Genomic DNA, 24,901 nt, shown 5'->3' on the forward strand with positions numbered 1-24,901 from the left:
GGCTAAGTGTGATTGTAATGCTAAAATGGTGGAAGCCAAACTATATGCTGGTTAATTGGAGATAGTAGGGAAATCTTACAGCATCGTAAAACCGCTTTGTCACGCAGGGAGGTCCACACTAGAAGAAGGCCGGAGTATCTCAAGGACTATGTGTGATCATGGTTATCCACACTGTCTTTGCACTTTTATGCTCACATGGTATGTGAGTAATGCTCTTAGTATATTGTATTGTTGTAATGCAGTTGATTGTTAATAATTGTTTACGTATTTGTTTGGGGGGCAGATGTGCTGTGGTGTGTCTTTAACTGTGATGTACCAAATGGATTCTTGGGTACATCACAGAGAACAACTGCAACCAGGCAACAGTGGGAGTTGGAGGAGAATGGCAGGAGGAGCAGACTCTGTTGTGGCAGCTGTATTATTATATATATACTTACAACTTGAATAAAGCGCTTGGAAACACAAGCTGTGTACAGCGTGATCTCAACAATACCCAATTCCAGGTCTGTGTACTCTGAAGGACAACAGGTAAGTAAGTAAACACATAAGGTAGGTAATACATGTATTTCCACTTCAGGTTCCATCATATAGTTGTATCCACTTACATGACACTGTCACTCACTGTGTCACCCATACTCAGGTCTCTACATACACATCAGTAGACAATGCCCACAGACAAACTGCATACATTACCTCTTACATCCAGGACCAATGTAAAAGTGCAAAAGGTGATAGTCTGCCATTTTACAGTCTTTTACATTGATCCTCACACATTAGGCTCCTTGTGTAAATCTGGACTGATGCATCACCTCAGGTTTTCGACACATTGCTGAAGTTGTGTCAGTTCTGATAACAACTTCGGCAATGCATGAGCTTTGACTGGATGTCTTCTGGCATCCTTCCCTCAGATGCATCAGTATGTCTGGCACATCCTGGGACCCTACGCCACGGAGCCCCGTATTGCAAATACGACGCATTCATGGATTTGTAAACTTTTTCCCACAATGCAATTATTTCTAATGCATCACTGCCGCAACACAACAATGTGTCAGTTCTTGTAAATGAGGTCCTAAGTTCTTTATTAGCAGACTTATAGAAAAAAGAGAATTAAAACAATGAAGAATTTCATCCTAAAAATAACCACTGTGGTGTCCACGACCACTTCAGACGCTGCTGACCCTTGCCCTGGCCCCTGCTTCCTGGTTTTGCCATAGCCAGTTTCCTCTGATAATCTTCTCTGCAGAACTCTTAGCCTTAAATCTGCCACTGTTTGTGAGAGGAGCTTGCTTTGCTGCTTCCAGCACTTTACCTGTTCTGTGTATGAGGGAAACGTGGCCTGCTGCTGGCCGTGCTTCACCTGTTCTGTGCAAAATAGAAGCTTTTCCTACTGCTACCTGTTCTTCACCTGTTTGTGTTTGGAAGGGAGCCTTTTTGTACTGTCTGTACCATAGTAGTTTTTTTTCTGTGTCTGAGAGATGCTTGCACCATAGATGCTTGGCATGTTTTTGTGTGAAGGAATCTTGCACTGGCAATGCCCTTGGTGTTATTGTGAGTGGACATTGATCATGGTGTACCAGTATGTGAAGGATGCTGTCTCTGTCTCTTTCCACGTTGTACTTCCGGTACGTGTGACGGGTGTCAGCACAGCCCCGACCTCTAGATATAAGGATGTGAGAAGTTCCTGCTGCCTACCTGTAACTGCAAAGATAACATCAGCATGTCAAATTGAACCAATATAGAACCAACCCTCTCACAGAACAAAATCATGTCAGATGTTGTTAATTCTTACGGCTCATTCCATATCCATCTCCTCCAAAACAGCAGTGTTGTTTCTGGTTATAGTTCTAGTAAATAGAATGCTTGTAAATTCTAAAATCGTCATTGTCTTTTGTTTTTACAGAACGCAGATTTATTTGAAATGATTGAAAAGATGCAGGTAAGTGACTTTAGCCTTATATTGATGGCCGTTGCACTTCGGTGTTTCTCAATGATGTTTCCTTCAATGCATTGCTAGTATAATGGACACCGACCGATAGGCTTTGCCAATATTGTGTTTTCCTTTGTGTGCTTGCACGGTGACCACCTTGTAACGAAGTGTAAAAAACATAATAGGATTCATTATTACAAGATAGCCACTATGCTTCCATGTTATGTTGCTTTTAAACTATCTTACAATATCATCACTATGTATACATGTGCAAGCACGGCGGCCATCATGTCATAATTATGCTTTATTGACATTGCATTATGGAATGTGCCCGTGCTTGGTGCTCATTTTATAATGGAATTGCAAATAAAACATGAGAAATTCCTTTGCAAAATGGATACTGTTTGTGAAGCAATTTAACAAGAATTGCAAAACCAAAATACGGCTGAGCTAGCACTGGATAGTGCATGGCAGAGGAAAGAGGGTGTACGAGGGCCACTCCTGCCCGGCTGTGAGGGTGGGATGGAACGAAAAGACAGTGGGTGTGGGACGGCAACACAGTGGAGAGGTTATCACAGGAGACTACTTTATGCCTCAAATAACCTTCCACAAAAATGCTATGGTGTTAAGGACAGCCCACCCAGTCAATGGCAACTTTTTTAGAAATGCTAACAGCTAATGGCTAAAGGGTGCTGAACTAATGCTCCTCTTTTTCTGTACAGTATGCATGTATGTATTGTATACGTATTGGAAAAATTAGGTCACTAACACACAGCTGTCATTATGCGAGTCCTGAAACAACCCAGGGGGTTTGGTGCCTGACACTCACAGGTAACTCATGCGTTTGAGTAATTTACACTTTTGAGCAAGTTTACTACTTTTTGCCTAGTCTCACAATTTGAGTGTAAGTTACTGCTGTTTAAACAACCATTTTCAATGCAACAGATCTCGCATTTGTTCAAGTTAGAGCTATTAGAGTAAAGCAAAAAAAAACGCAGCACGATCGCACTATGTAAAATGCAGCGCGTTCGTGCTGTGTGTAGAATAAACAGATAAAGTAGTCCGGACTCCAGGCTGAAAACATCGAGCCTCGTATGTTTTGATACTTTACCGGTGCTGTGTAGGTGGGCTAAACACCGGAAAAGGCATGACGTATGCATGCCTTTCACAAATGAAAGCAAGCGGATTTTAAAAAGCAAGCCCACGAACCAATGTAAGTGACTGACGTGGCATGGGCGTGGTTTGAAGCCCAAAGAGAGATTACAGAATGGACGGAGCACTTTGTGCTCGCCCATAAAACGTAGTATGCCCAGCAGTACACAAGGTCAACCACTAATACTACAACACCCACCCAATGAAAATCATGGAGGTAGGAAATAAGTATGAAACCCCATGGAAAAAATGCTAAATTAAATTATTTTAAATAGTTAAAAATGTAAATAAATATAATTTAATGGTAAAATATATAACATTAGTTGTTATGGAATTATAAAATATTTTAATACCCTATTAGTCTGTAAAAATATTGTAAATTTTTTATTAGAATATAACTAAATTAATTGTAGTTAATTCTCTACAACACTTTAAACAATTAATAATGCATGATATTTTTTCTTTTGATGGGAACTGTTCTTATTAAACTTTAGAAAAATAATTGTAATTTAATTTAAAGGAGATTTATTTTAAAATGAAGTTAATAGTGCTGTAGTATTTTTTATCTTTTCTACATTGAAAATAACGATTTAAATTGAATGTACATTTATTTTTAATATACACATATTTATTGTCGAGTTAAATACATTTTTTACATTTTCCTGCACTTTACCACATAGAGACTCCACGGTCAGTGCAGAGATTTCCAAAGTATACACTGCTCCCACTTTCATAATGTTGAAATCCAGACTAAAGGAACATCTTCAAGCAATCTGCTCACTAACTTGGACATGGCCAACAAATGGACCTAAGCACTTGACACAATGCTGATGTCAGTTTATGATTGTGAATGCCTTTGCTTAGTTTGCCTTTTATTGTATATCTTCTACTGTGAACCGTTTGGATATCCTTCTATATTTGAGCTATTGCTATATAAAAACTAAATAAATACTAATTCAAGGCTGATGAGCAGGTAGTGCAGGATAAAACTTTTTCATCTGGCTTCCTTGTGCCACGCATCTCTCTCCAAGTTGGCATAAGGCTACACAAACTTAGGGGCATATTTATACTCTGTTTGCGCCGGAATTGCGTTGTTTTTTTTAACGCAATTCCGACGCAAAACTAACTCCATATTTATACTTTGGCGTTAGACCCGTCTAGCGCCAAAGTCCATGGAGTTTGCGTAATTTTTTAGCGTGGACACCTACTTTGCGTTAATGATATGCAAGGTAGCCGTTCCCGTCTAAACAATTGACTCCGAGGCATGTGCGCCGTATTTACACTCCCGGGCAAAAATCACGCCCGGGAGTGGGCGGGTCAAAAAAAATGACGTCCAGCCGCTTTTGCAGGGTTTTTTAGCGCCTGGTCAGGGCAGGCGTTAAGGGACCTGTGGGCTTGGAAGGAGCCCAGAGGTGCCCTCCCATGCCCCCAGGGACCCCCCTGTCACCCTTGCCCACCCCAGGAGGACGCCTAAGGATGGAGGGACCCATCCCAGGGAACATAAGGTAAGTCCAGGTAAGTAATTTTTTTTTTTTTTTTGTGGCATAGGGGTCCTGATTTTTGCCCCCCTACATGCCACTATGCCCAATGACCATGCCCAGGGGACAGAAGTCCCCTGGGCATGGCCATTGGGCAAGGGGGCATGACTCCTGTCTTTGCTAAGACAGGAGTCATTTCAATGGGGGTTGGGAGTAGAAAAAAATGGCGCAAATCGGGTTGAGGCGATATTTTTGCCTCAGCCTGACTTGCCCCATTTTTTGGCGCCCAAGCTCCATATTCCCCTACGCCGGCGCTGCCTGGTGTACGTCATTTTTTTTGACGCACACCAGGCAGCGCCGCCGGCTAACGCCGGCTAACGTCATTGAATAAATACGGCGCCCGCATGGCGCTTCAGAATGGCGTTAGCCGGCGTTAGATTTTTTGACGCACAACTGCGTTGGCGCAGTTGTGCGTCGAAAAGTATAAATATGGCCCTTAGCCTCTTGATTTCCGGTTTAAATCCGTGTTGTGTCTGACTCAAGGTACCAGCAACCAAAAGTCATTAACTGGAGTCATCCGAGCGTGAATGTCAACGAAGCATAGACAGGTTTCACGAAGGGAGCAACAGGAACATACAAAAAATAGGGCTTTAGAAGCCTTGTTGCCTTTCTGTAGTTTACAATTCATGTTGTTCTCTCAGACCCTCAGGACCAAATAGGAGACTAAAGAAGACTAATGGTTAGACAGTGAGTCAGGCATGTGAAGTAATAGGTGGTTCAAAGCATCTCTGATGACACTTCTGCAATGCTAAGGATTTTAGTCATTTAGCATCCTTTGCATCCAAATCATTAAAAAGTTAACCAATCGTTCTCTCCATGCCGCCCTCCTACCTGCCGGTTAATACTACTCAAATTCTTGGGAAAGAGAAAAACATATTTAGTTCTCAGCAAGCATGGACACCCAGCTGTCACGGTTGTCCTGCAGTGAAAACCTGATTCCCAAATATTTTTCTTTGAGGAGGTGTGACTTACAACTGAACAACTGAATTACCAGAGTTAGGCCGCCCCTACTCACAGTATATAGCATTGTCAAATAAGCCATTACCACTGGGGGTGTTTGATGTCAGAATTAAAGTTTGGTGTCAGAGATCAAAGATGCAGTCAGTGTCACTCCTATTTCAGTAGAGCTGGATTCAACCCCCACGAACACTTGTATGCCATATTCCTTCCCTAAATGATTGAAGAGAGAGAGTTTGTGTTCCTCGGATGTTACATTCCTGTTTCAGTGCATACGCTCCTGGAACTGCTGCGTCTTCAGTGTTATGTTACCTGTGGTAAAATCCTGAACTTCTGCAACTTAGAGTGACTTCTGAGTCTGCAATATACAGTCTTTGCAGCCAGCAACTGTGCACATCGACAGTGAGTTCTGGGATATGTTGTAACCATTCAGCACCTACAGAGAGAAAATACCGCAAAAAGAACCCAACCCCAGAATGAATTTTTTTTTGGTAATCCTGAGAAACTTTTTCAAAACCTCTTACACTGCAATGACATACAACTACGGAATCATAACTGTAGTTACAATTCAATTCAATTCCGTATTGTAAATGATTATCTAAAATTATCATACTAAAATAGATAGCATTTAATTCTGGTAAACAGAATAGAATTAGTTTTGTAATCACAATGATATAAAATAGGAGAGGTGGATCTACCTGAATATGTAAACAAAAGCAAACGTAAAAGCCACTCTAAACCCCTTTGGATAAGACCACATAAATATGCATAAGATACATCAGCATCATCACACTGGGAAAATTACTTCCAGTGATAAAGTGAACAACCACTAAAAAGTCCAATTTTCAAGGATTTTGGGCCTGATTAAGACCTTGGCGGATGGGATACTCCATTACAAACGTGACGGATCTCCTGCCAGCCGTTTTAGATGCTCCTTAGGATATAATGGAACTTGTAATATGGCAGACAAGATATCCGTCATGTTTGCGAGGGAGTATCCTATCCGCCAAAGTCGTAATCACACCCCCTGACTTCTGAAGGCAAACATATTAGGGGAGAGGCATGCACATGCTCGTTTTCATGAATTAGAGATTTCAAGAGCTTTCCTCAAATATAATGCAAAACTGGTGTGTTTTCTTGTCTTAGGTGGCAGCCGCCGCTAATTAAGCAATAGACCAATGATCATGATCCTAGGTCGTGTGGCGGTCCAAAAGGAAACCAATAGTGAATAAACTTATTTCTGTTCATTCTGTTGAGGGGATAGGTTAGACACAAGGGGAAGGAACATGGCTCGCAGCTGTTGTTAGTATACTTAGCACCAGGGGTGGCTCTTCCAGTAGGGCGGAGTGTCAGCCTCCTGCCAGCAGCAGCTGCTGCAAACCCTTTAATACAAAACGATAATAAACTATGTTTATTATCGTTTTGTAATAAGAGGGGCGGGGCCACAGACTGTGCACAGCACTCCCCCTCACTGTGCATGTATGTTTGGCTGGCCGTCTCGTTCCAGCCAAACACACATGCACAGTGTGCTCTCTCCAGCCCGGCACTGTGTTGCTGAGCTGGAGAGAGCCTGCACAGGCTCCCAGTCTGTCGGGGATCACCCTGCCTGGGCGCTCCCTGCTAATCCTGACGCTGCTATCAGCAGCGTCAGGATTGGCCGCAGGGCAGGCTGGGAGCCTGTGCCTGCACTCGAGGAGCAGCGGAGCAGCACAGTATTAAGGTACATTTTTAGTAATTATATTATTTTACTTTATTTCCCCCGCCACCTGCCACGTGCCGCCCCATCCCTTTTCCCTCGCACAAGCCGCCACAGCTTAGCACTCATTCTACACCTGTAACCCTCACAAACCAGACGTAACAACTCTACCTGCCTCTTCATTTCAGCCTTAAAACATTTGCTCCTGGTACAGGTTCCCAGGCCACCTTGTAGATATTGAGCATTGGCTCAAAAAGTCAGATTGTGACCTTCCTAGTTGAACACAACCTTTACCCAGACCACAGCTCCTTAACCCTAAAATGCTTCCTTAACGTATTAAGCCCCAGTATAATCAGCGATTTGGCATAAGAATACCGTAGAGAGAAAACTGTACAAAACAGACAGCAGGGCGCAATGTTAAGGCAATATGATAGTTTCTCAGTATATGCTTCATGGGTTTATGATCAACCTATACATTCGGGCTGGATTATTCCTACTGGAGCAGGGTCAAGACTGATTTGCATATGGCTAAGTCCAACATGAAGTTGCATGCGGGGCAAAAGAACAATGGGTTGGAATGCTACTCGTGCAATTGCCAGAGGATAGGTTTGTTGCAAGCAGCCCTCCTATCACATTTTGTGTGTTTGAAGTAATAATTCAAGTTACCCAACTACGTATTTGACAATGGCTTGAGTTATATTTTACATTTTATTATGTTGTTTTTTTCTACTGTCTCAAATGTAGTCTAAAATAGCAAAAGGCAACATAATTTGAAATTAGCCAACTTTAAACATTTTCACTATTTCAAATTCCAAACATATTAACATGACTGTGCTTACATCTGAAAGAACCCATTTGCATCTGTTATGATTTTATCACCCAAAGGATACCCAGTTGTGACGCTACACCAATGTTCATCCACCCATTGTTACTGACTACTGCATTCTACCCTCTTCCCACCTCTCACAAAGCAACCTCATGTCCATAACACCTCTTGTGATGAACACTAAAAGCAGACAATCGATTCTATCCTCTATGAAAATGCCATTCACAGCATCAGCCTTGTCAGAAACCTCACAGACTGTTCAGATGGACAGCAGCTTAGAGAACGACCTTCAGGAGTGTGCATGGGGAATCATATTCAAGCACCCATTAAAGTGTGGCATTTGGGACAAGTTACGCCATTTCTAGGTGCTTATGTAATAATACTTCCTAAATGGTAGTAGATTAGTACTTGGCTCTGCCATCTCTTTTCCATGACAGCAGTAACTCTAGAATGGATCTGGAAAAGATTTGGTGCGATGACAGAATCATTAGTGATAAGCAATGGCAAAATCAATAGGTTACACCTTTTTGGCCTATTGGCTTTGCCAGTTCTTTTCGTTAATGCCGTGCCACATCTGCAAAATGAAACGCAAGAAGATTAGAAAAATAGCATATATGTTATGATGCTTTGGAGGCCCGACATGATGACATGGGGGTGCATGCTTCTCCACACATGCGAGCGCATACAGCATGATATATGCCATCTAGTTTATATTATTTTTATTGACAATTCCAAGATGACATTTCAGGCTGGGAGCAAACAGTAGCTGCTGAACCCTTAAAAAAAAAAAATGTTTGAGTCTTAAAGAATTGTGAAGAGAGAGGTGGGTAAACAATGGAGGAAGCGTGGGAGACAAATCGACATAGTTGGGGAAGCAATGGAGAGAGGGCAGGGGAGCAACAAATGAACTTGAGCGGTTGGGGTATGCAAATAAAACAAGCGTTTGCAATGCAGCGGGTCTCGCATTTCTCCGAGTTAGAGCTATTAGCAGTTGTGAACTCCAAACCGGACTTTTCTTGCCTCATTAAATGGAAAAAAACGAGCGTGATCGCGCTGCTAAACAAGCGAGATCGCACTGCGAAAAAAGAGAATAAGTAGACCACTAACCGGACGGAAAACAGCGAGCCTCGTATGTTTTCATTACTTGGTCGCTGCGCTCGAGGAGGGCTAACCACTGGAAAAGGCATGACATATGCATGCCTTCCACTATTGAAAGTAAGCAGATTTTAAAAGGCAAGCCCACGAACCAATGAAAGACACTGACGTGACATGGGCAGGGCTCCAAGCCTTTTTCTAACTACTACAGCGTCTCTCAAGCGACACGCATGCGCATTTGCATGCTACGCAGGATCTAGCCTAAAATCTAAATTAAAAAGTTGGGTGGCGAAGCAATGGACGAATTCTGCATGGCAGGATCAGGGATCAACACAAATGGGAAGCTGCACATGAGGGAGAACAAGAAAACACATGCATTCCCATGGAGTGCTGAAAAAATAGTTCCATAATTGTTAGCAATGGAAGCATACAAGTCTGCCAACAGATGGTGAATGACCTATGCTCCAGCAGAGGGACAATACTAGTTTAGGGAAAAAATCCATCAAATGAGAAGCAAGCACATGAGAGTGACAGGAAAGCCAACTAATGGTAAGCAATGGGCAGGCTGTAATCCCACTGTAAGTTTTTGGTATGATCCACGAGAGGTCGTTTGACAACAGACAGCTATTTTGGCAAATAAAGGTCAATTCATAATTATGCCAAAATGCTGCAACTGCTGAATCACATAAATCATCTGGTCCTCACCATTGTACACTTTTTTTTTATCAGCAGCGTATTCACAACGGCTAAACAAAACCTCAATATTCAAATTACAATGTTTACTGCATTTTTAGGAAAACTGCTGCAAAAAAACAAGAAGTGTAGAAAATAAATAACAGATAAGGTGTTTTGGTGTTCTGATAACATTTACATACAAGTTGGACCTGAACCTCTCAATGGCAATATTGGAAAAATTACAGTTACCGGTTATAGATGAATGCACATCGATATACAGATAAAGACGGGGGACGAAGAGAGATTTGGCAGTAACATCCGTTTCACAACTATGTCAGTAGAATATTTCCCCAGACTGTATTACATAACAACATTCATGGAGTTGTCAATCGTACAAACAAATTTTAATTGCCTCTGAGCTCACACGCTTTTGCTGCTTTTCTGTGAAGGGCAGAGGGTAACAGTTGTTTCTTCCCCTGTCATTTAGAGGTGAAGATGAAATTACAAACATTTTCTGAAGTCTTATTGCCAGTTCACTGATATAAGAAACAAGAAATAGCGATTATCTCGAAAATATGTCACAATTGTTGGAGAAAAAATCATAAACAAGATCCAGAAATAGAAAAAATCATAAACAAGTTCCAGAAATGTATAGTTCCAAACCTGAAGTACAGAATTACAGGCACAACCAAACTACTATCACATGTTGTGTAATTGCATTTCTGTAGAAGAGACATTTATAGAGCAGGAACAGGAGTAAAGGATCCAGACTAGGAACATAAATGAGAAGGCAAAAAGCAAAATGTATCAGGGTGACCGAACCAAGCCCCCCATTCCTACGCAACAACAAGGGTATTAGACACACTACAGTCCTACAGTGCAACACCTCTTGGCTGGTGCCTACTAGGTACCGACCTCAAAGTGACCCCTGACAAGAAGAAGGATGATTTCCAGAATCACAGTCATGCGGAAGGAGATCGATTCTATGGCGTTAACAGGTGCCGCCTCTCCAAGCCAGAAAGCCTTATACACAAAGGCTACTGGTGATAGAAGCTGAGAATTTGCCAGAGCTATGGCTGAAGAAATATGAATGCTGGAGCCAGAGACAGAGCACTCCTTGGCATGCTCTGAGATAAACCACTTGGGTGCTCCCTTCACAGCTCCCCAACAGCAGTAAGACACAGCAAATGCACTTAGAGGCCCATTGGGTAATGGGTAGTGAGTACAGGGATTGCAGGTAGCCACTGTGGCAGTGAGCAGTAATGGACATAACACCCTCCAATATTGTTTCTTGTTCTTATAAATTTAAAGTCTGCATTCAGTTCGGTTAACACACCAGTTTTTGGGACTAACTCTATTAATGAATTTATGGTGCAACCGATTGCGTACCTTTGTAAGGGAAAGTATGTCAGGTTGAAATATGGTAAAAATTGCCAACTCTAAATGCCTTTTAGCATTAAAACTGTGGTTTACTAGTGTTGCACTCTGTTGTTCACTTTAATATATTTTTGAATGATTTACCGGATAGACTGACTTAAGCATCTCATGATGCACCAAAGGCGGGCAGTACTCCAGTTTGCGTTCCACTGTTTCCAGTTTTAATGGCCCAGCCTGAAAAAATTATAAATGCTTTATTCAGGGCATTGCATAATTATTACAGAGAGACTGACTATTCATTCCTTAAAATCTAATGTATTGATCATCTGCCCGTTTATTGCCCCCCCCCCCCACCCCTATCAGTCAGTGGCTGAAAACCTGCAGCTTCCTAGTTCCTTTCAACACATCCATCAGGTTTTCTGCCTCAGGCACCTTGAATGGGCACCTTGAATGCACCAATGGAGAATAACAATTTCACACTGGTTGGAATGGCAAGTTGAAATTTAAAATCCTATTGGGACTTAGCGGGTCACTCTGTCTCAAAAGTTCTAGTCATCCACCTGGCAATATCTGGCCCTGTAGCATTCTAAGGAGCAGAGTTATGGGGACACTAGGTGCATTCTCTTTCCTGGTGCCTTGCTGCAGCTTCCTAGTTCCTTTAACTTCATAAGGCTTTCTGCCTCACGCTTCTCGAATGCGCCAGCGGAGAAGAACAATTTATCCTGAAAGGAATTGACAAGCAGAATGTTAAAAAGCCGACATACTTACAGGTCAATTTCAAAGGAAAATCATTGGCTTCATCTGGAAGTGAAGCAGGAGGGAGCATCTCCTGCTTAAACAATGAAAGCAGCCAACTCAGAGAGGGACACGACATTGTGCCTATGTATGCTTCCCTTTTGGAACTGCCTTTCACCACGAGACTTTATAGTCCCAGGTTAGTGGAGAAAGCCTTTTAATACCAGGTTATTCTTTCCTGCCCCAGTAGGTGATTTCATAATCTCAATGTCATATGTACAGTCCATGTATGGGACAGGACCAGCGCCTGGAGATGGCACTTCAAGGTGATGGGAGTGCGAAAGGACCTCAATCAAATGTGATTTATAAACAGCAGTCTAGTGATCCGACCACAGTCTAACCGAGTAAAGGAGATGTTACAGATGCCCCCTCAAGTTCAGCTTTCATACCATGAATACTCAGTGTCTATCCAGGCATTGTGTATACTACCGCTCTTTCTGTATGCTTTTTCAAGGGGCTCATGGTCCTTCGTTTAACTGAGAGTTTTCTATAACTTTGTAGTTTCCATAACTTCAATTCACAGTGTTGCGCTCAGCACTGAAAATATTAAATACATATAATGCTTAACTGGCTGACGGTGACCGTTGGCCATGTACGTGGCAGGTGCTCCCATTGGGGCTCCTTAATGCTCATTTTTGATCATCATCTTGCTCTGAGGAGCATTATCTAATCCTGGCTCTATCTGTTTCTAAACACTAAGAGCTGATCCAACTTAGATAAATGGTGGGGAGGAAGGGTGTAGGTTATATATTCTATAGACCATAGCCTTAAGTAAGGATAAAAGCTCTGAAACTCCTGGTTGAAGATTTAGGGCCTGATTTACAAGTCGGCGGAGGGAATACTCTGCCACAAACGTGATAGATATCCCGTCCACTGTATTACGTTCCCTATAGGAATTAATGGGATCATAATAAAGCGGAAGTGATATCCGTCATGTTTGTGATGGAGTAACCCTGTCTGTCGGGATCTAAATCAGGCCCTTAGATATCCTCTTAGTCAGGTCGTGCTCTAGGGATTAAAAAAAGGTGTAATTAGTATAAGAAATTTAGTTATTAGTGGTGAGGTGGTGAGTCCTCCACTCAAATATTAAACACAATCCTTGTCAGGATGACCCACAAAATAATACTGTGCTTAGTCTTCTGGTGGCTTGGCACAAAAACGGGCTAACTAGAATGTGCAGTATTTATTCTGCACTCAGACAATAATAAAATGAAAACACAACATAAGAAAGATCCTAAACCAATTCAGAAAATAATGTATAATTTAATAAATAGAATGACACCAATAAGTAAAACAGGATTAAGGTTTTTATAAAGTTTTAGGTAAAAATATCATCAAGAAGCACAAAGCACCAATCATGGTTATTTGGTCATGCTGGGCCAGGACAGTGTTAAAAATTCAGGCCCATTCGCAAAGCAGCGGATACAGGGACCAGATTCATCACAGTGGAAGTTTACTCTCTATCTCAGTCTAGTTCCGTGCAAGGGACATCAGTCATAACTTTGAATTGGTGGCGCACCACAAGGAGATTGTTGTTGCGACAAACAGCTGGTTGCCGGTTGGCACTTGAATGTATGGAAATGTGCGACATTTGTTACTGATGTGAAAAGCACCAAGCAGGTGCAGACTGGACTCTGAAGTCAGGGAGGTTGCGTTTGCTCTTGGATTCCTGTCCTGCGTTGGTCTTGGTGCCGTCCCCTCACATTCACAAGGAGATCAGGGATGGTCCTTTTTGACAAGAAGAGCCCAGAGCTGCTGGCTTTTTTTTTACCTGGAGTCCATTTCTTGCAGTTTGTAGGTTGGAGGAGTACCTTCTAATGCCAGCCTAGGGTCCATCACCTGCTCGGGCACCTCTTGGGGTAAAGTCTTACTCCAGCAGAAGCCAGCAGCAGGGTCCAGGCAGGTCCAGGCAGGTCCAGTCAGTGCTGGTCAGCTGGCATTTGGAGGAAAGGCCTCTGATAACGTGTTGTGTCCCTGTAGCTAAACAGGAGATCAGCCAACTGACCTTTGGTGTCATTTCTGGGTTCGTCGGTTCAAGGAAAGCACGTCCAGTCTTCCTTCTTCATACATCAGGGCAGTCCTTCTGAATCTTCTCAGGTCCAGGAGTTTTGTCCTGAGTCGTTCTGAGGATTACACTGTAATACCCAGTGCGAGCCTGTGTGTAGAGGAGTCATCCTCTTTTTCTAACTCTGAACTGGTTCTGGCCAGCCCCTCCCTTTCCCCTGGGTTTGGATGCAATCTGTCTAGGGTAACCAAGGCCAGGCAGACCCAGGTGTGAGCTGCATTTGTCAGTAACAGGGCAGGCATCTTCATAGTAAGGAAGGGGGTGGGCATGGTTCTCTGGCTACTCTTTGAAGCTCAAAGAGGGCTTGGTACTACCCCACAGGCATCCTGCCCATGAGAGGAACACCCTTCCCCACTCCCAAGGCACTTTTGTCCCCTGACTGAAAGGAATACACATTACACCACAGGATAGTCACTAACAGTTAGGTGACTCTGGACACTGGCAGAAAGATATGTTTATATGAGACAGAAAGATGCCAACTTTATAAAAGTAGCATTTTCAGAGTAGTAATTTAAAATCCGACTTTACCATAAAAAAAGATCAGTTCAAATGAGTGGAAGAAATATTTCTCTGTCTGCTACCACAGTGAGGTTATCACTTATTAGGTGTAATAAGGCAACCCAGTGATGGTCTATGGAAGAGATACATGCTACAGTGAAGAATGACAGTTTTTTTTTTCACTGCCCGGACATGTAAAACATAAGTACACATTTCCTACTTTTAAATACCTTGCCCTGTGAGCATTTAGGAACTACCTCAGGGGTGACTTGTGTATTAAAAAGGAAGATTTAGGTCTGTCAAGGTTTATTTTGCCAGGTCGAAATGGCAGTTTAAAATAGCACTATGACTGAGGTGGCAAGATGTGTTACAGTACTACCTTAGTTTGTGGCACATTGGGTGCTGCAGATAATTTATAGCATTTATCATACTGGCCTTGGTACATGTAGTACCATTTACTAGGGATGTATAAGTAGATTAAATGTGCCTATTAGGGATATACTTTTTTTACCAGGTTTTGAACGGAGAGCACAGGCACTTTACCTCAGGTTATCAGGAGTGACATACGTAGAGTCTTAATGCCAACAAAAATGGGTTCAGCCAAAAATATGGTAGTGAAAAATCTGTAGGAACAGCACACAACAGATGGTAACTTCCAACAATCAGTCATAGTTGTAGACCTCCTAACGCTATTGAGTAGGATATCACAAACTCTCATAACGTTCTTGGCTAGAATGCTGTCACTTATGTGCTGCCACTCTTAAGTCAGGGTCAAGAGTCCTGCTATGATAGGCCTCAGGTGAGATGCTGGGCTGGGACTTGGTCCATGATACGTATAACCTGACTAAACAACAGACTGTTGAGGGAAACTAAAGTGGCCGGAAAGTTCTAGTAGCATATATCCACATAGTGCCGATGCTGGCTTGCACATTCCCTCATCCCAAAATTCTACTGTTATTACGCCGGATCTACTTTCCAGTTCACTGGCTTTCAACACAACAACCCTCAACTCTTTTCAATTCACTTTCTCGCCTCTGTATTTTCAGTACACTAGTCCTTCAAAGCACTTCTCGGTGTTCTAGTCCAAGGTCAACGCATGCACATGCAAAGTTCTGCTGGGCAACTTGCAATTCCAGCTAATCCTCTCCAAAAACTCTGTTTTGTTCGGCTACTTATTTGTGGACTGAATCCACATTTTATTGTGCCCTCTGTTTCTAACTGCCAGAGTCCTGAGGTTCTTTCTTGGCGAAGGTATCAATACTTTGCTAGTGTTTTCTCCTGCATTTTCCTTTTCTGCTTCCATGTTTTTCTCACCTGGGGGAGAGGCACTTAAGTAGCCTGCTTTATCTATACAAATGGCTCCACTCCCAATCAAGTGTTAGCTTTTAATAGCAGCAAAATGGAATAAGAAGGTGCGAACAAGCAGTATTATTGTTGAATTAATTCCTTCCATAGGATTCTGTATGCATTGCTTACAGTGTACTTCCTGGTTCCGAGGGATTTTTAACAGCTGTGCACTCGGAGCAGTTTTGTGTCTTTGATCAGTTGTTTTGCTTATATTTCATCAGAAGAGATCCATCAACGCCAGTCCAGTCAATTTCTGTGGCGCTGTATGCAAAACATTTCCCCTGGCACATTTAACAAGGTTTGTAAATGCCTACAATGACAAGGCAATGTCAGTGTAAAGCAAGCATTTGCAATGCAATGGGTGTTGCATTTTCTTGAGTTAGAGTTACTGGTGGTGTAAATTTGTAACCAGATTTTTCTTGCCACATAAATTGGTCAACCCTGCCTCATAATTTCATCTTTTCCTGCCATATAATTCCAGTGGCTGTGCATAAAACTAAAGCACGTCCATGTACCTTTTTCCTCCATCTGCAGCAAAACATGAAAATGTTGTGATTCAGCTGCGTTTAATTGGGCAAAACTTAATTAAAGCACGCTAACGTGTTTACTGAAGGCAAATATGCACTTACAAAATACACGATTTACACTTAAAAACTATAGTCGAACCATGGAACGCATTGGCCACACGGAAAATAAATATTTTTTTAAAACGAATGCCTGCATATTAATAGAATTGTGTCTTTTAATATTTATGTTTACGTGTTGTTTTACTGGCGTTTGGCTGCAATTTACAATATTTGGGTGTGATTCAATCCACAAAGTTTTATAGCATCTGATAACATCGCTGCTGTCTACAGAGCGTGCCAGCCAGCAAGTCATTTAAACTCTTTCATCTGGGTGATGCTGCCCTTTCACGAACACACGCTACTGTTTCTGCTCTGTGTTTTTGTTTTTATGTTAAACTTTTGTCTCCCCTGCAGTCAGCAGTCTTTTTTACATTCATTTGCTTTATTTCACAGTGTTTACAAGTAAAGAGTGATTCATGTCCGTGTGTTAAAAAAAAATTTCTACAACATAATAGCATCTTTCTGTTTAAACATCCAGCCTGGCAGCTTGTTTATATTTCGGAGCGGAAGGGCATTTTCATCTAATAAATTATTCTTAATTTTGCCCAGAGTAAATCTGTGAGGCAGAAAAATAACTGATGGCCCTTTAACAAAATTGTTTGTGCCCTGCATTGGAACACACCGGATCAAATTAAGCCCTGCGAGCATAATAAGTGTGCCTTCTTTAGATCCAGCTGTTACTCTACACAGAAGACTGATTTATTTTTCCTTGATTGTGAAGCAATAAGCTTTATGTTTTTAGTCTACGAGATCTACAATTGCCATGTTAGCATACATGAAAAGTATGTTTTTTCTAGGTTCAGCTGTCACTTTGCACCACATGCTAATAACTGCTGCATATACTTTTCTGAGTACTGAATACTAAAGCAGGCTAATTTGAAATTGCAAAGAAGCACATTTTCAGTTGTTTGTGTTGCGCTTTCGTTTTGGTTTTGTTACGACTTTCCCAGGTGTCTCTTTTGGTCATACTAAATGCAGCATTGTAAGCAAAAGATGAAGCTTGGAATTATTATAAGGCAGTGCAGAGGGTTAATGAGGCTGCTGCAAAGAACGTGTTGTAGGCAGATCACAGACTGCATTTAATCATCAAATGTTAAAATAACACTGGTGATTGATGTTATTTCTAGTGAGAGAACGTACTTTTCTCTAGTGGAAGCTTGGACTAATTATAAGGTAGCACAGAAGGTTAATGTGCCTGCAGTTAGGAACATGAACTAGGCAGATCAGAACTATCAACTTATGTTACAAGGTCACACGAAAGGCGATATTTACGAGCTGCTGGCAAGCAGTGGAAACTTCACTGGAAGGGCAGATGGGGATTGTTTTTGTTAAAGCTTTCTCCTTCCAAGCTGTTTCTGAAAGCGATTGAAACCAGGGGCCAGCTCATCCCCTTTGCTCCTGATAGCTGGGGAGGATTTTGGTTTGTGTGCCATTTCTAAGTAGTACCATAGTACCCCCATAGAGAAAAACAAAAACAGGATCTGGGGCCATATGTACGAAAGCTTTTTCCAATAGACACAGAATGGGTAAAATCCTTTGGTACATCTGGCCCCTGCTCAGGATGAAATATTGCAAAAACACAGGCTGATCAGCCTGTGCCCTTAAAACCGAGGCTGTTGTGAGAGGAAAAAAGGGCATAAAAGAGATATAAGTACAACACACACCAAAGACATGATCAGTAAACAACTAATAAAAAAATTAAAGTAATACAGTTTCACATAAGCGAGCCGCCAGCCGCCGGGAGCATCAGCGTGAAGAGACACAAAAGGAAAGAGAAGATCACTCGCAGTCAAACATATCGGCAAAAGTGCAATTAGCCATGTAACAGGGGTGATGGCCATGGCTGTAACAAAACTGGACTAAGGAGGGACAAACGTAAAGCATTTACCAACAAAAGAAAGGATTTTTGAAAGACAAACCCATGAACGAGTGATAGTGATGGGCGTGCGGTGGGCGTGGTTAAAAGCCCAGATACATACCAACACGTCAGAAAAGCAACGCTTGCACACTGCTATGCTCAACCTAAAAACTAGCAGACATCCAACATTATCTCTGAGATGGGGGTACAAGATTGTGGAGGCTAAAGTAAAGGTAATGATTTATATTGCTGCGTATAGAAACACCTGTCAGATCCTTCTTCTCCAGACTATACTGAAAAAAGTGCGGGATGGAAGCACTGAACTCACAGGCGCTAGGGCTCAACATGCTTTGACTGCAGGAGAGGGAGATATGAGCAGCAGCACAGGAAAGCAACAGACTGGAGATGGAATGCGGCAACTTGCTGACAACAAGACAGTGCACAAAGCAAACACCCCAGCTCAGAGTCAGATATCAGGGTGATACTGGGACAGCAACCACCTGACACTGTTATTTAAACACAAGACAAGTGGATCACAGGTTTAAGTGGAAGGGTTCAAGTTCTGAACCCCTTAGGGAGTCCTGCCATGTGAAACGTCATTACCAGGACACAAATTCGGCACATCAGGGAGTAGATTAACTTGAACATCTTAACTGAAACAACAGATTTTTTTTAATATTGTTCTTGTGATTGTGGACACTCAGACATATTAGAGATTGCAAAAGCTGGCATAGCTTTCTGAGACCCTTCTTCCAAACCATTAAACAAAATCTGCATACTGTAGACTTCTGAACACTAACACACTGTGCAGTGAAACTGAAAACACACTAATCCCTTATATACAGGTGTGGTTGAAGGTCGCAATATCTAACGCTCCATGGAGAACGCATCAAAGGTACTGCAGTCATAAATCATTACAATTGAAATACTCCAATGAGGGTTGTCAGGGCAAGACATTTAGGGGCATACTTAGGAGCCCCTAGAGCCATTTCAATGCCACATTAGCGTCATTTTTTTACGCTAATGTGGCGTTAGAAGGTCAAAGTCACCCCGCCATATATTTACAATGTGGCACAATACCTGCATTGCGCCACTTTGTAACCTTTTCCGCTACATTATGCCCACACCAGGCATAATGCATGCAAAAGGGGTGTTCCGCCGTAAGGGGGGGGCCAAAACATGGTGCGAGGAAATCTCTTAGATTGTAACGCCTGGCTTCGATTGCTTACAGTGGGCCTGTGAGTGCATTGCTGGATTAGCGTCCACATTTTTTACGCTAATCCTGCAAAGTGCCAGACTAGTTCCAAAAATTCTGACGATAGTCCCCTAACTACCGCCATGGTGTGCTGTACTTTAAATATAGCGCACCCATGGTGGCGTTAGGGGGCGCTAAGGGGCACTGTGTGCAGCACCATTTTTCTTAAATATGCCCCCTACTCTTTTGTGGTGTCTCCTATAAGAAAAGCCGCACAATCTACAGATGGCTTTCTGTACGTTAAGTTTCCCATCAGTGTCATGCATAGCACAGATACATAGTGGCCCCACAATTCCATGTGAAAATAGTGAAGAAGAACATGAGGCTACTTCATCTGTGACATAAGCATGCTAATTGCACATGGTGTACAAACATTGGTACGACGAGGGTCAGTAGTATAAACCTATAAGTTTGCCAGCAGACAACGAAAGCCGCCTGAAGCCACACTCTGAAAGGTTCTGCATCTGCTCCCACCTCGTGGATATATGGTGTAGCAAAGGGTCTTTGGTTGAGTCTTTTACCTTTTACTCTCTATGCTATTCTACTTTCCTCCATTATTTTCTCTATTTGGTTTAATGCATGTGTCTACTCATATGATACTCAGTCCGTTTTATTCTTTGGATCATTAATGAACCCTTCTGCAGGTGTTTCTGCTTGTGTCTCTGCTTTAAACAAGGGAAGCTTCTTACTTGCGCTGCCCATAATTTTCAAAGAATGAATGATATCCTATTTTTTTCCTCCATGTAGCTCCATCTGCTTTTCTTTCTCTATTATTTTTTCTCGTTATCTCATTGCCTATTCTACCTATGTAACTTATGCATTATCTTTGGCCCCCACTCTTACTTGTCAAAAATAGTTTCTCGTACGTTTCAAACACTATAACATCTAGAAAATGTGGTCTTATGCTTCAGTTGACGCAGGCCAAAGGTTTAATTCAATCTTGGTTCTATCATGGTTGGACTACTCTACTGCATGTAGACGTTCTCCAGTATATTTTCCTTCAGTTTGAATATATTTTTCATTTCTCCATTGGCACCCATTTTTAGCTCTCTAACTTTGCTAATAGAATAACTGAGCTATCTCATTGACACTGATTGACACTGATTGCTTATCTGGTATTATTTCAGTTTGGCTATTTACTATTAGCCAATTCAATTTGTGTTATTTGGAAATGCACTAAAGGCATTGGTGCTACATCCACATTTGGTTCTACTTACCCTTTTGACTTAAATACACTCTGTCAACTGACCACAATCTATGCTCAGCAACACAAGGTCTTCTCTCTAGCACTTGCCCATCTACTTGATCACACTTCATGTATTTTACTCTGTCTGCCCAAGGCTGTGGCGTGAGCGTCCTCCTGCTGCAGCAATTACCTTTATTATTCCTCTTCAGAAATGCCTTAAACCATCGGTTTGGGCTTTCCTTTCCTCAATTGTTAGTGACTTTTTGTGGTTTCCCTCTTTATTCTGCATCTCTAAGGTTCAAGGTTTTCATTTTGTTATACCTGAGTCTTTGTAGTCTTACCTTTTGTAGCAGTGCTTTGGATAAAAGTGTTAAAAAAATTGAATACATAAAGGAGTATTACTGCCCTTCTCACACTTATAAGGCACTTACACCTCCCTTTCACAAGAATACATTTTATGTGTTGCCAGGGTGATTTGAGACTATTCATATTCCTTGCAGTTTGCAGTACCAAACGTATCCCCCTGACCACCCACAACCCCACTTGCATATACAGCAATTGTGATTTCATATGTGTAAGTGACATTCATAAAAGTAAAACTCAACCAATTGTGCGTGGAACTTGCAATGTTTTTCATAAATCAGGTCAACAGAGACGACATAAAGAAACTTAGGGACCTCATGCAGTCCCCCAGGGTACTGACTTGAAATACACACCACTCCTATAGGCATTCCACTTGTACACAGCAACCCTGTTGTCCTGAAAAACAGACATGCGAAGCTCCCAGTAGAATGGCAGGAATAACCAGGCATTAAGTAATGTGTTCAGCTAGTCAGCTGAGCAATCCCATGCCTGCAAAGCGAACCCTCTCTAATATGTATTATATTTTGGTCCTGATGTAGTCCTAAATATGTGGTGCTGTGGGAAGCTACGTTATAGTTAGGTGAAAATGTCAGTAAAAACATACCATTTTAACAAACAAAAACACTCCTATTTGCCAGTTCTATGGTTAGCAGGGCAGTCCTTCGGTCCGCTTCTTCCATTCAAGAGATATCGAGTTCTGGGTGTCATGTGTGCCCCTTTCATGCTCATAAAGTGCTCTCAGGAGAGGTTGGGTTCACTAGCCAATGGGCTACTAGGTTCCCTCCCGCCTGATGACAACTTCCTGCGAAGTGTGGCATATAACTATCCCAGAGTGCTCTATTCTGTCAACTCCTGAAATGTTGGGGCCCCTCTCTTGCTGTGTGGAGCTTGGTAGCCCACCCTAGAGGTGTAGGTGCCTGTGGGCTACACACCCATGGAAACACCGGTTCAGCCATTGTTTACATTTTCTGTCCCTGACTCCAACCTATCTACTTGAACAAAGGAGCAACCTCCCTCTAGTGTTTACCATTTGCCCTACAAAGATAGCTTCCTCCTTGAAGCTCGCCTCTTGAGCCAGCACTCTGTGTGGCTTCCTGCCAGGAGGAGGTCACACATTCTCCTGTGGCAGGCCTCAATCACTATCTGTCCTGGGAGTCATTGACATGTCTCCACAGGTGGACAGAAGGCTGCCTCATGGAAAGCCTCATTAAGTGCCCACTGGAATAACGGGCATCAGAGTGGCAACTTTCGAAAAGTTGCCTGTGGCAGCTAGTTACATTAATTTCAACTTGGGCATCAAGTTGAGCTTAATGTAATGAGTTGTTTGATACCCTGAAGTATCAACTTTAGGAGTCCAATTCAGAGGTTAGCACAGCTGAGGGGTTCAGCGTGTAACTCTGTACTCACCCATGGGGCTATGGGTTTTTCTCCCAGTAAAAACATACAATTATTGTTCTTTACTGCCAGAACATGTTAAACACATTTTCTACTTTTCGAATATACTGCACCCTGCCTTAGGACTTGATAGGCCTTTTATTGGGTTGACTTACACATATTACAAATGGAGTTTGGACTTTGTAATTGATTAAAATAGCAAAGTCAAATTAGTAGTTTTCAACTGCCCTTCCAGTCTGCAGTGGCAGACTGGCAGCCTTGTTGAACTTGTCCCACACAGGGTGACACAATAAGTACTGCAGTCCCTTAGGGGATGCTCTAACTTATATGCTCTGGATACCCCTGGTACCAATTTATAGGGACTAAGAAGTATGTTAGCTTGTGCCAATTGGGTATGAGCCAATCAAACATACACAGTTTATTGGTCAGTGCCCTGTCACTGAGGTATGTTTAACAGATGCTAATGTACTCTCAGAGTCGAACAAATCAGCAGCATCTGTCCGAACCCTTTGCGGGTAAATCATAAACAAGAGGCATTTCCTTATACGAGCTCTCACTATAACATTATTCCTGGGAAACAGTAAAATTATTTATTTCCAATTGCCCTGTCTGAGGAGAGGACCGTGCTACCAGTTTTTTTCCCTCTTTTGCTTGACAGAAATGTCACAACCGGCATGGATTATTATAGCCACGTTTGTTCCGAGTGACTTATGAAAATGAAGCAAAGGCTGTAAAATTCTCAGCATACAGTGTTGAGCCCAATTGGCAGTTAAGGAAAGTGCAGTCAGGGCTGACTGTGAATGATATCTGTACTCCACCTTCCTTGAAGTAAGAGTTAAATATCAGATCTCCTTCATTGCACATTTGCTTTAGCATGGTCATTAACTCAGCCATTTAAAAGGACAAATATGTGGTCTAGGAGAGTGTTGAGACCAGTGAGACAAGGAATCTTGCATGTCCCTGCAACTCAATTCAGTGCAGGTTCCCTCAAGACTGCAAAGGACTGCAGATGTTTTGTTGGGCTTGCAAGTAATGTTTGTTTTTGAAAAATGTTCAGCCTCTACCCCCCACCAATCTGAAGTCGTACACCACACCCCCGTAGTTGGCCCATCATGGTGCACACATCAATGTCCTCCCTTACTATGAATGTAGGATGTTATTTTAAGTGTGTGGGAAGACTCTCTGGCATAGTTCAAGAACACGAAAAGGGGAAAAAGTAGGCAAAATTAAGAATAGGTAAAACAAGTAAGGACAAGATAATGATATACTGATGCTCCTGTGGGTAATGGAGGATCAAGCCTTTGATTAGACATTTCATAAGAACCACGGGGACCTTCTTGCAGTATTTATCGTCATCATGGCTCACACATTTCTATGATTTCCGTATGTGCTAGTCTGATGGATAGTAATTAAGTTGTACTACACGTTCTTTTCCTGCTAGATTCAAGACTATTTTCCAGTTTTCTAAGGTTATGCACTACACTGGCATATTTGCACAAACGGCCTATTGAAATTTAGAGTCTGTTGAATTTTAGTTATTTTATTCCTTTTGCCATATTTGCATGCTCCATGGAGAAGGTTTATTTGATAATCTGACTGATTAATGGAATCTGAAGCATCAAAGGAAAGTCTCTGATCGCTGCATCCATAGATGAGCCCTGCCTTATTTTTAGATCCACGTTCAAGCTATGCCTAAAAACTGTACTTGACTTTCTAGAGTGGATTTTTGTTGATTCCCATCCAATCTACTACTATGATCTACGTATTTTTGGTTGACTTGTTTTTACTCTGATGTCGAGATATTCTTGTATTTATTATGAAAGTCTTAGTTGTTTATCTTAATTAAGTTGTATTCTTTTATAAAACATACAGGCCGTGCCACATGTAGTCTCACACTGACACATTGATGGAAAATGAAAAATGGGAAAAATAACCAACACGCTTATTACCGGTCAATGCAGGATGAAAAGATATTTTTTAGATGTTTTATGAGATCCAGATATATTTAAGGGTCTGTGTTGGAAAGAAAGACAGCTCCATTACGAAGAAGGGAACCCAAACGCACTTGGCAGGTAGGCAAGGAATCAAATGTAGACAAAGAAAAAGAGAGGAAAGGGAAAAACACTCCATTGGAGGAATGGAATACTGTTGATGTATGTGAAACTTTGCAGTGCCCATCAGACTTCATCTTGCTCACAACCAGTGACATCATTTCGCCAATGAGAGATAGTGAAATTGCAAACTGTTTACTCCAATGGTTTATGTTTACT

At 42.0% G+C, this 24,901-nt stretch overlaps 1 protein-coding gene across 5 annotated transcripts in view; it reads left to right on the plus strand.

Moving 5' to 3' along the window:
• RAP1GAP (RAP1 GTPase activating protein) overlaps positions 1-24,901 on the plus strand; it is a 431,870-nt gene that overhangs the window by 236,228 nt on the left and 170,741 nt on the right. For all 5 annotated transcript variants that reach the window (XM_069240088.1, XM_069240087.1, XM_069240086.1 and 2 more), the window contains one exon: positions 1,901-1,936. In XM_069240088.1, coding sequence (XP_069096189.1) covers positions 1,919-1,936 — 18 coding nt within the window. In that variant the 5' untranslated portion in view covers positions 1,901-1,918. The remainder of the gene's footprint in view (positions 1-1,900; positions 1,937-24,901) is intronic.

This window comes from Pleurodeles waltl, chromosome 6, assembly GCF_031143425.1.
Source record: "Pleurodeles waltl isolate 20211129_DDA chromosome 6, aPleWal1.hap1.20221129, whole genome shotgun sequence".
In the NCBI taxonomy this organism is placed as follows: domain Eukaryota; kingdom Metazoa; phylum Chordata; class Amphibia; order Caudata; family Salamandridae; genus Pleurodeles; species Pleurodeles waltl.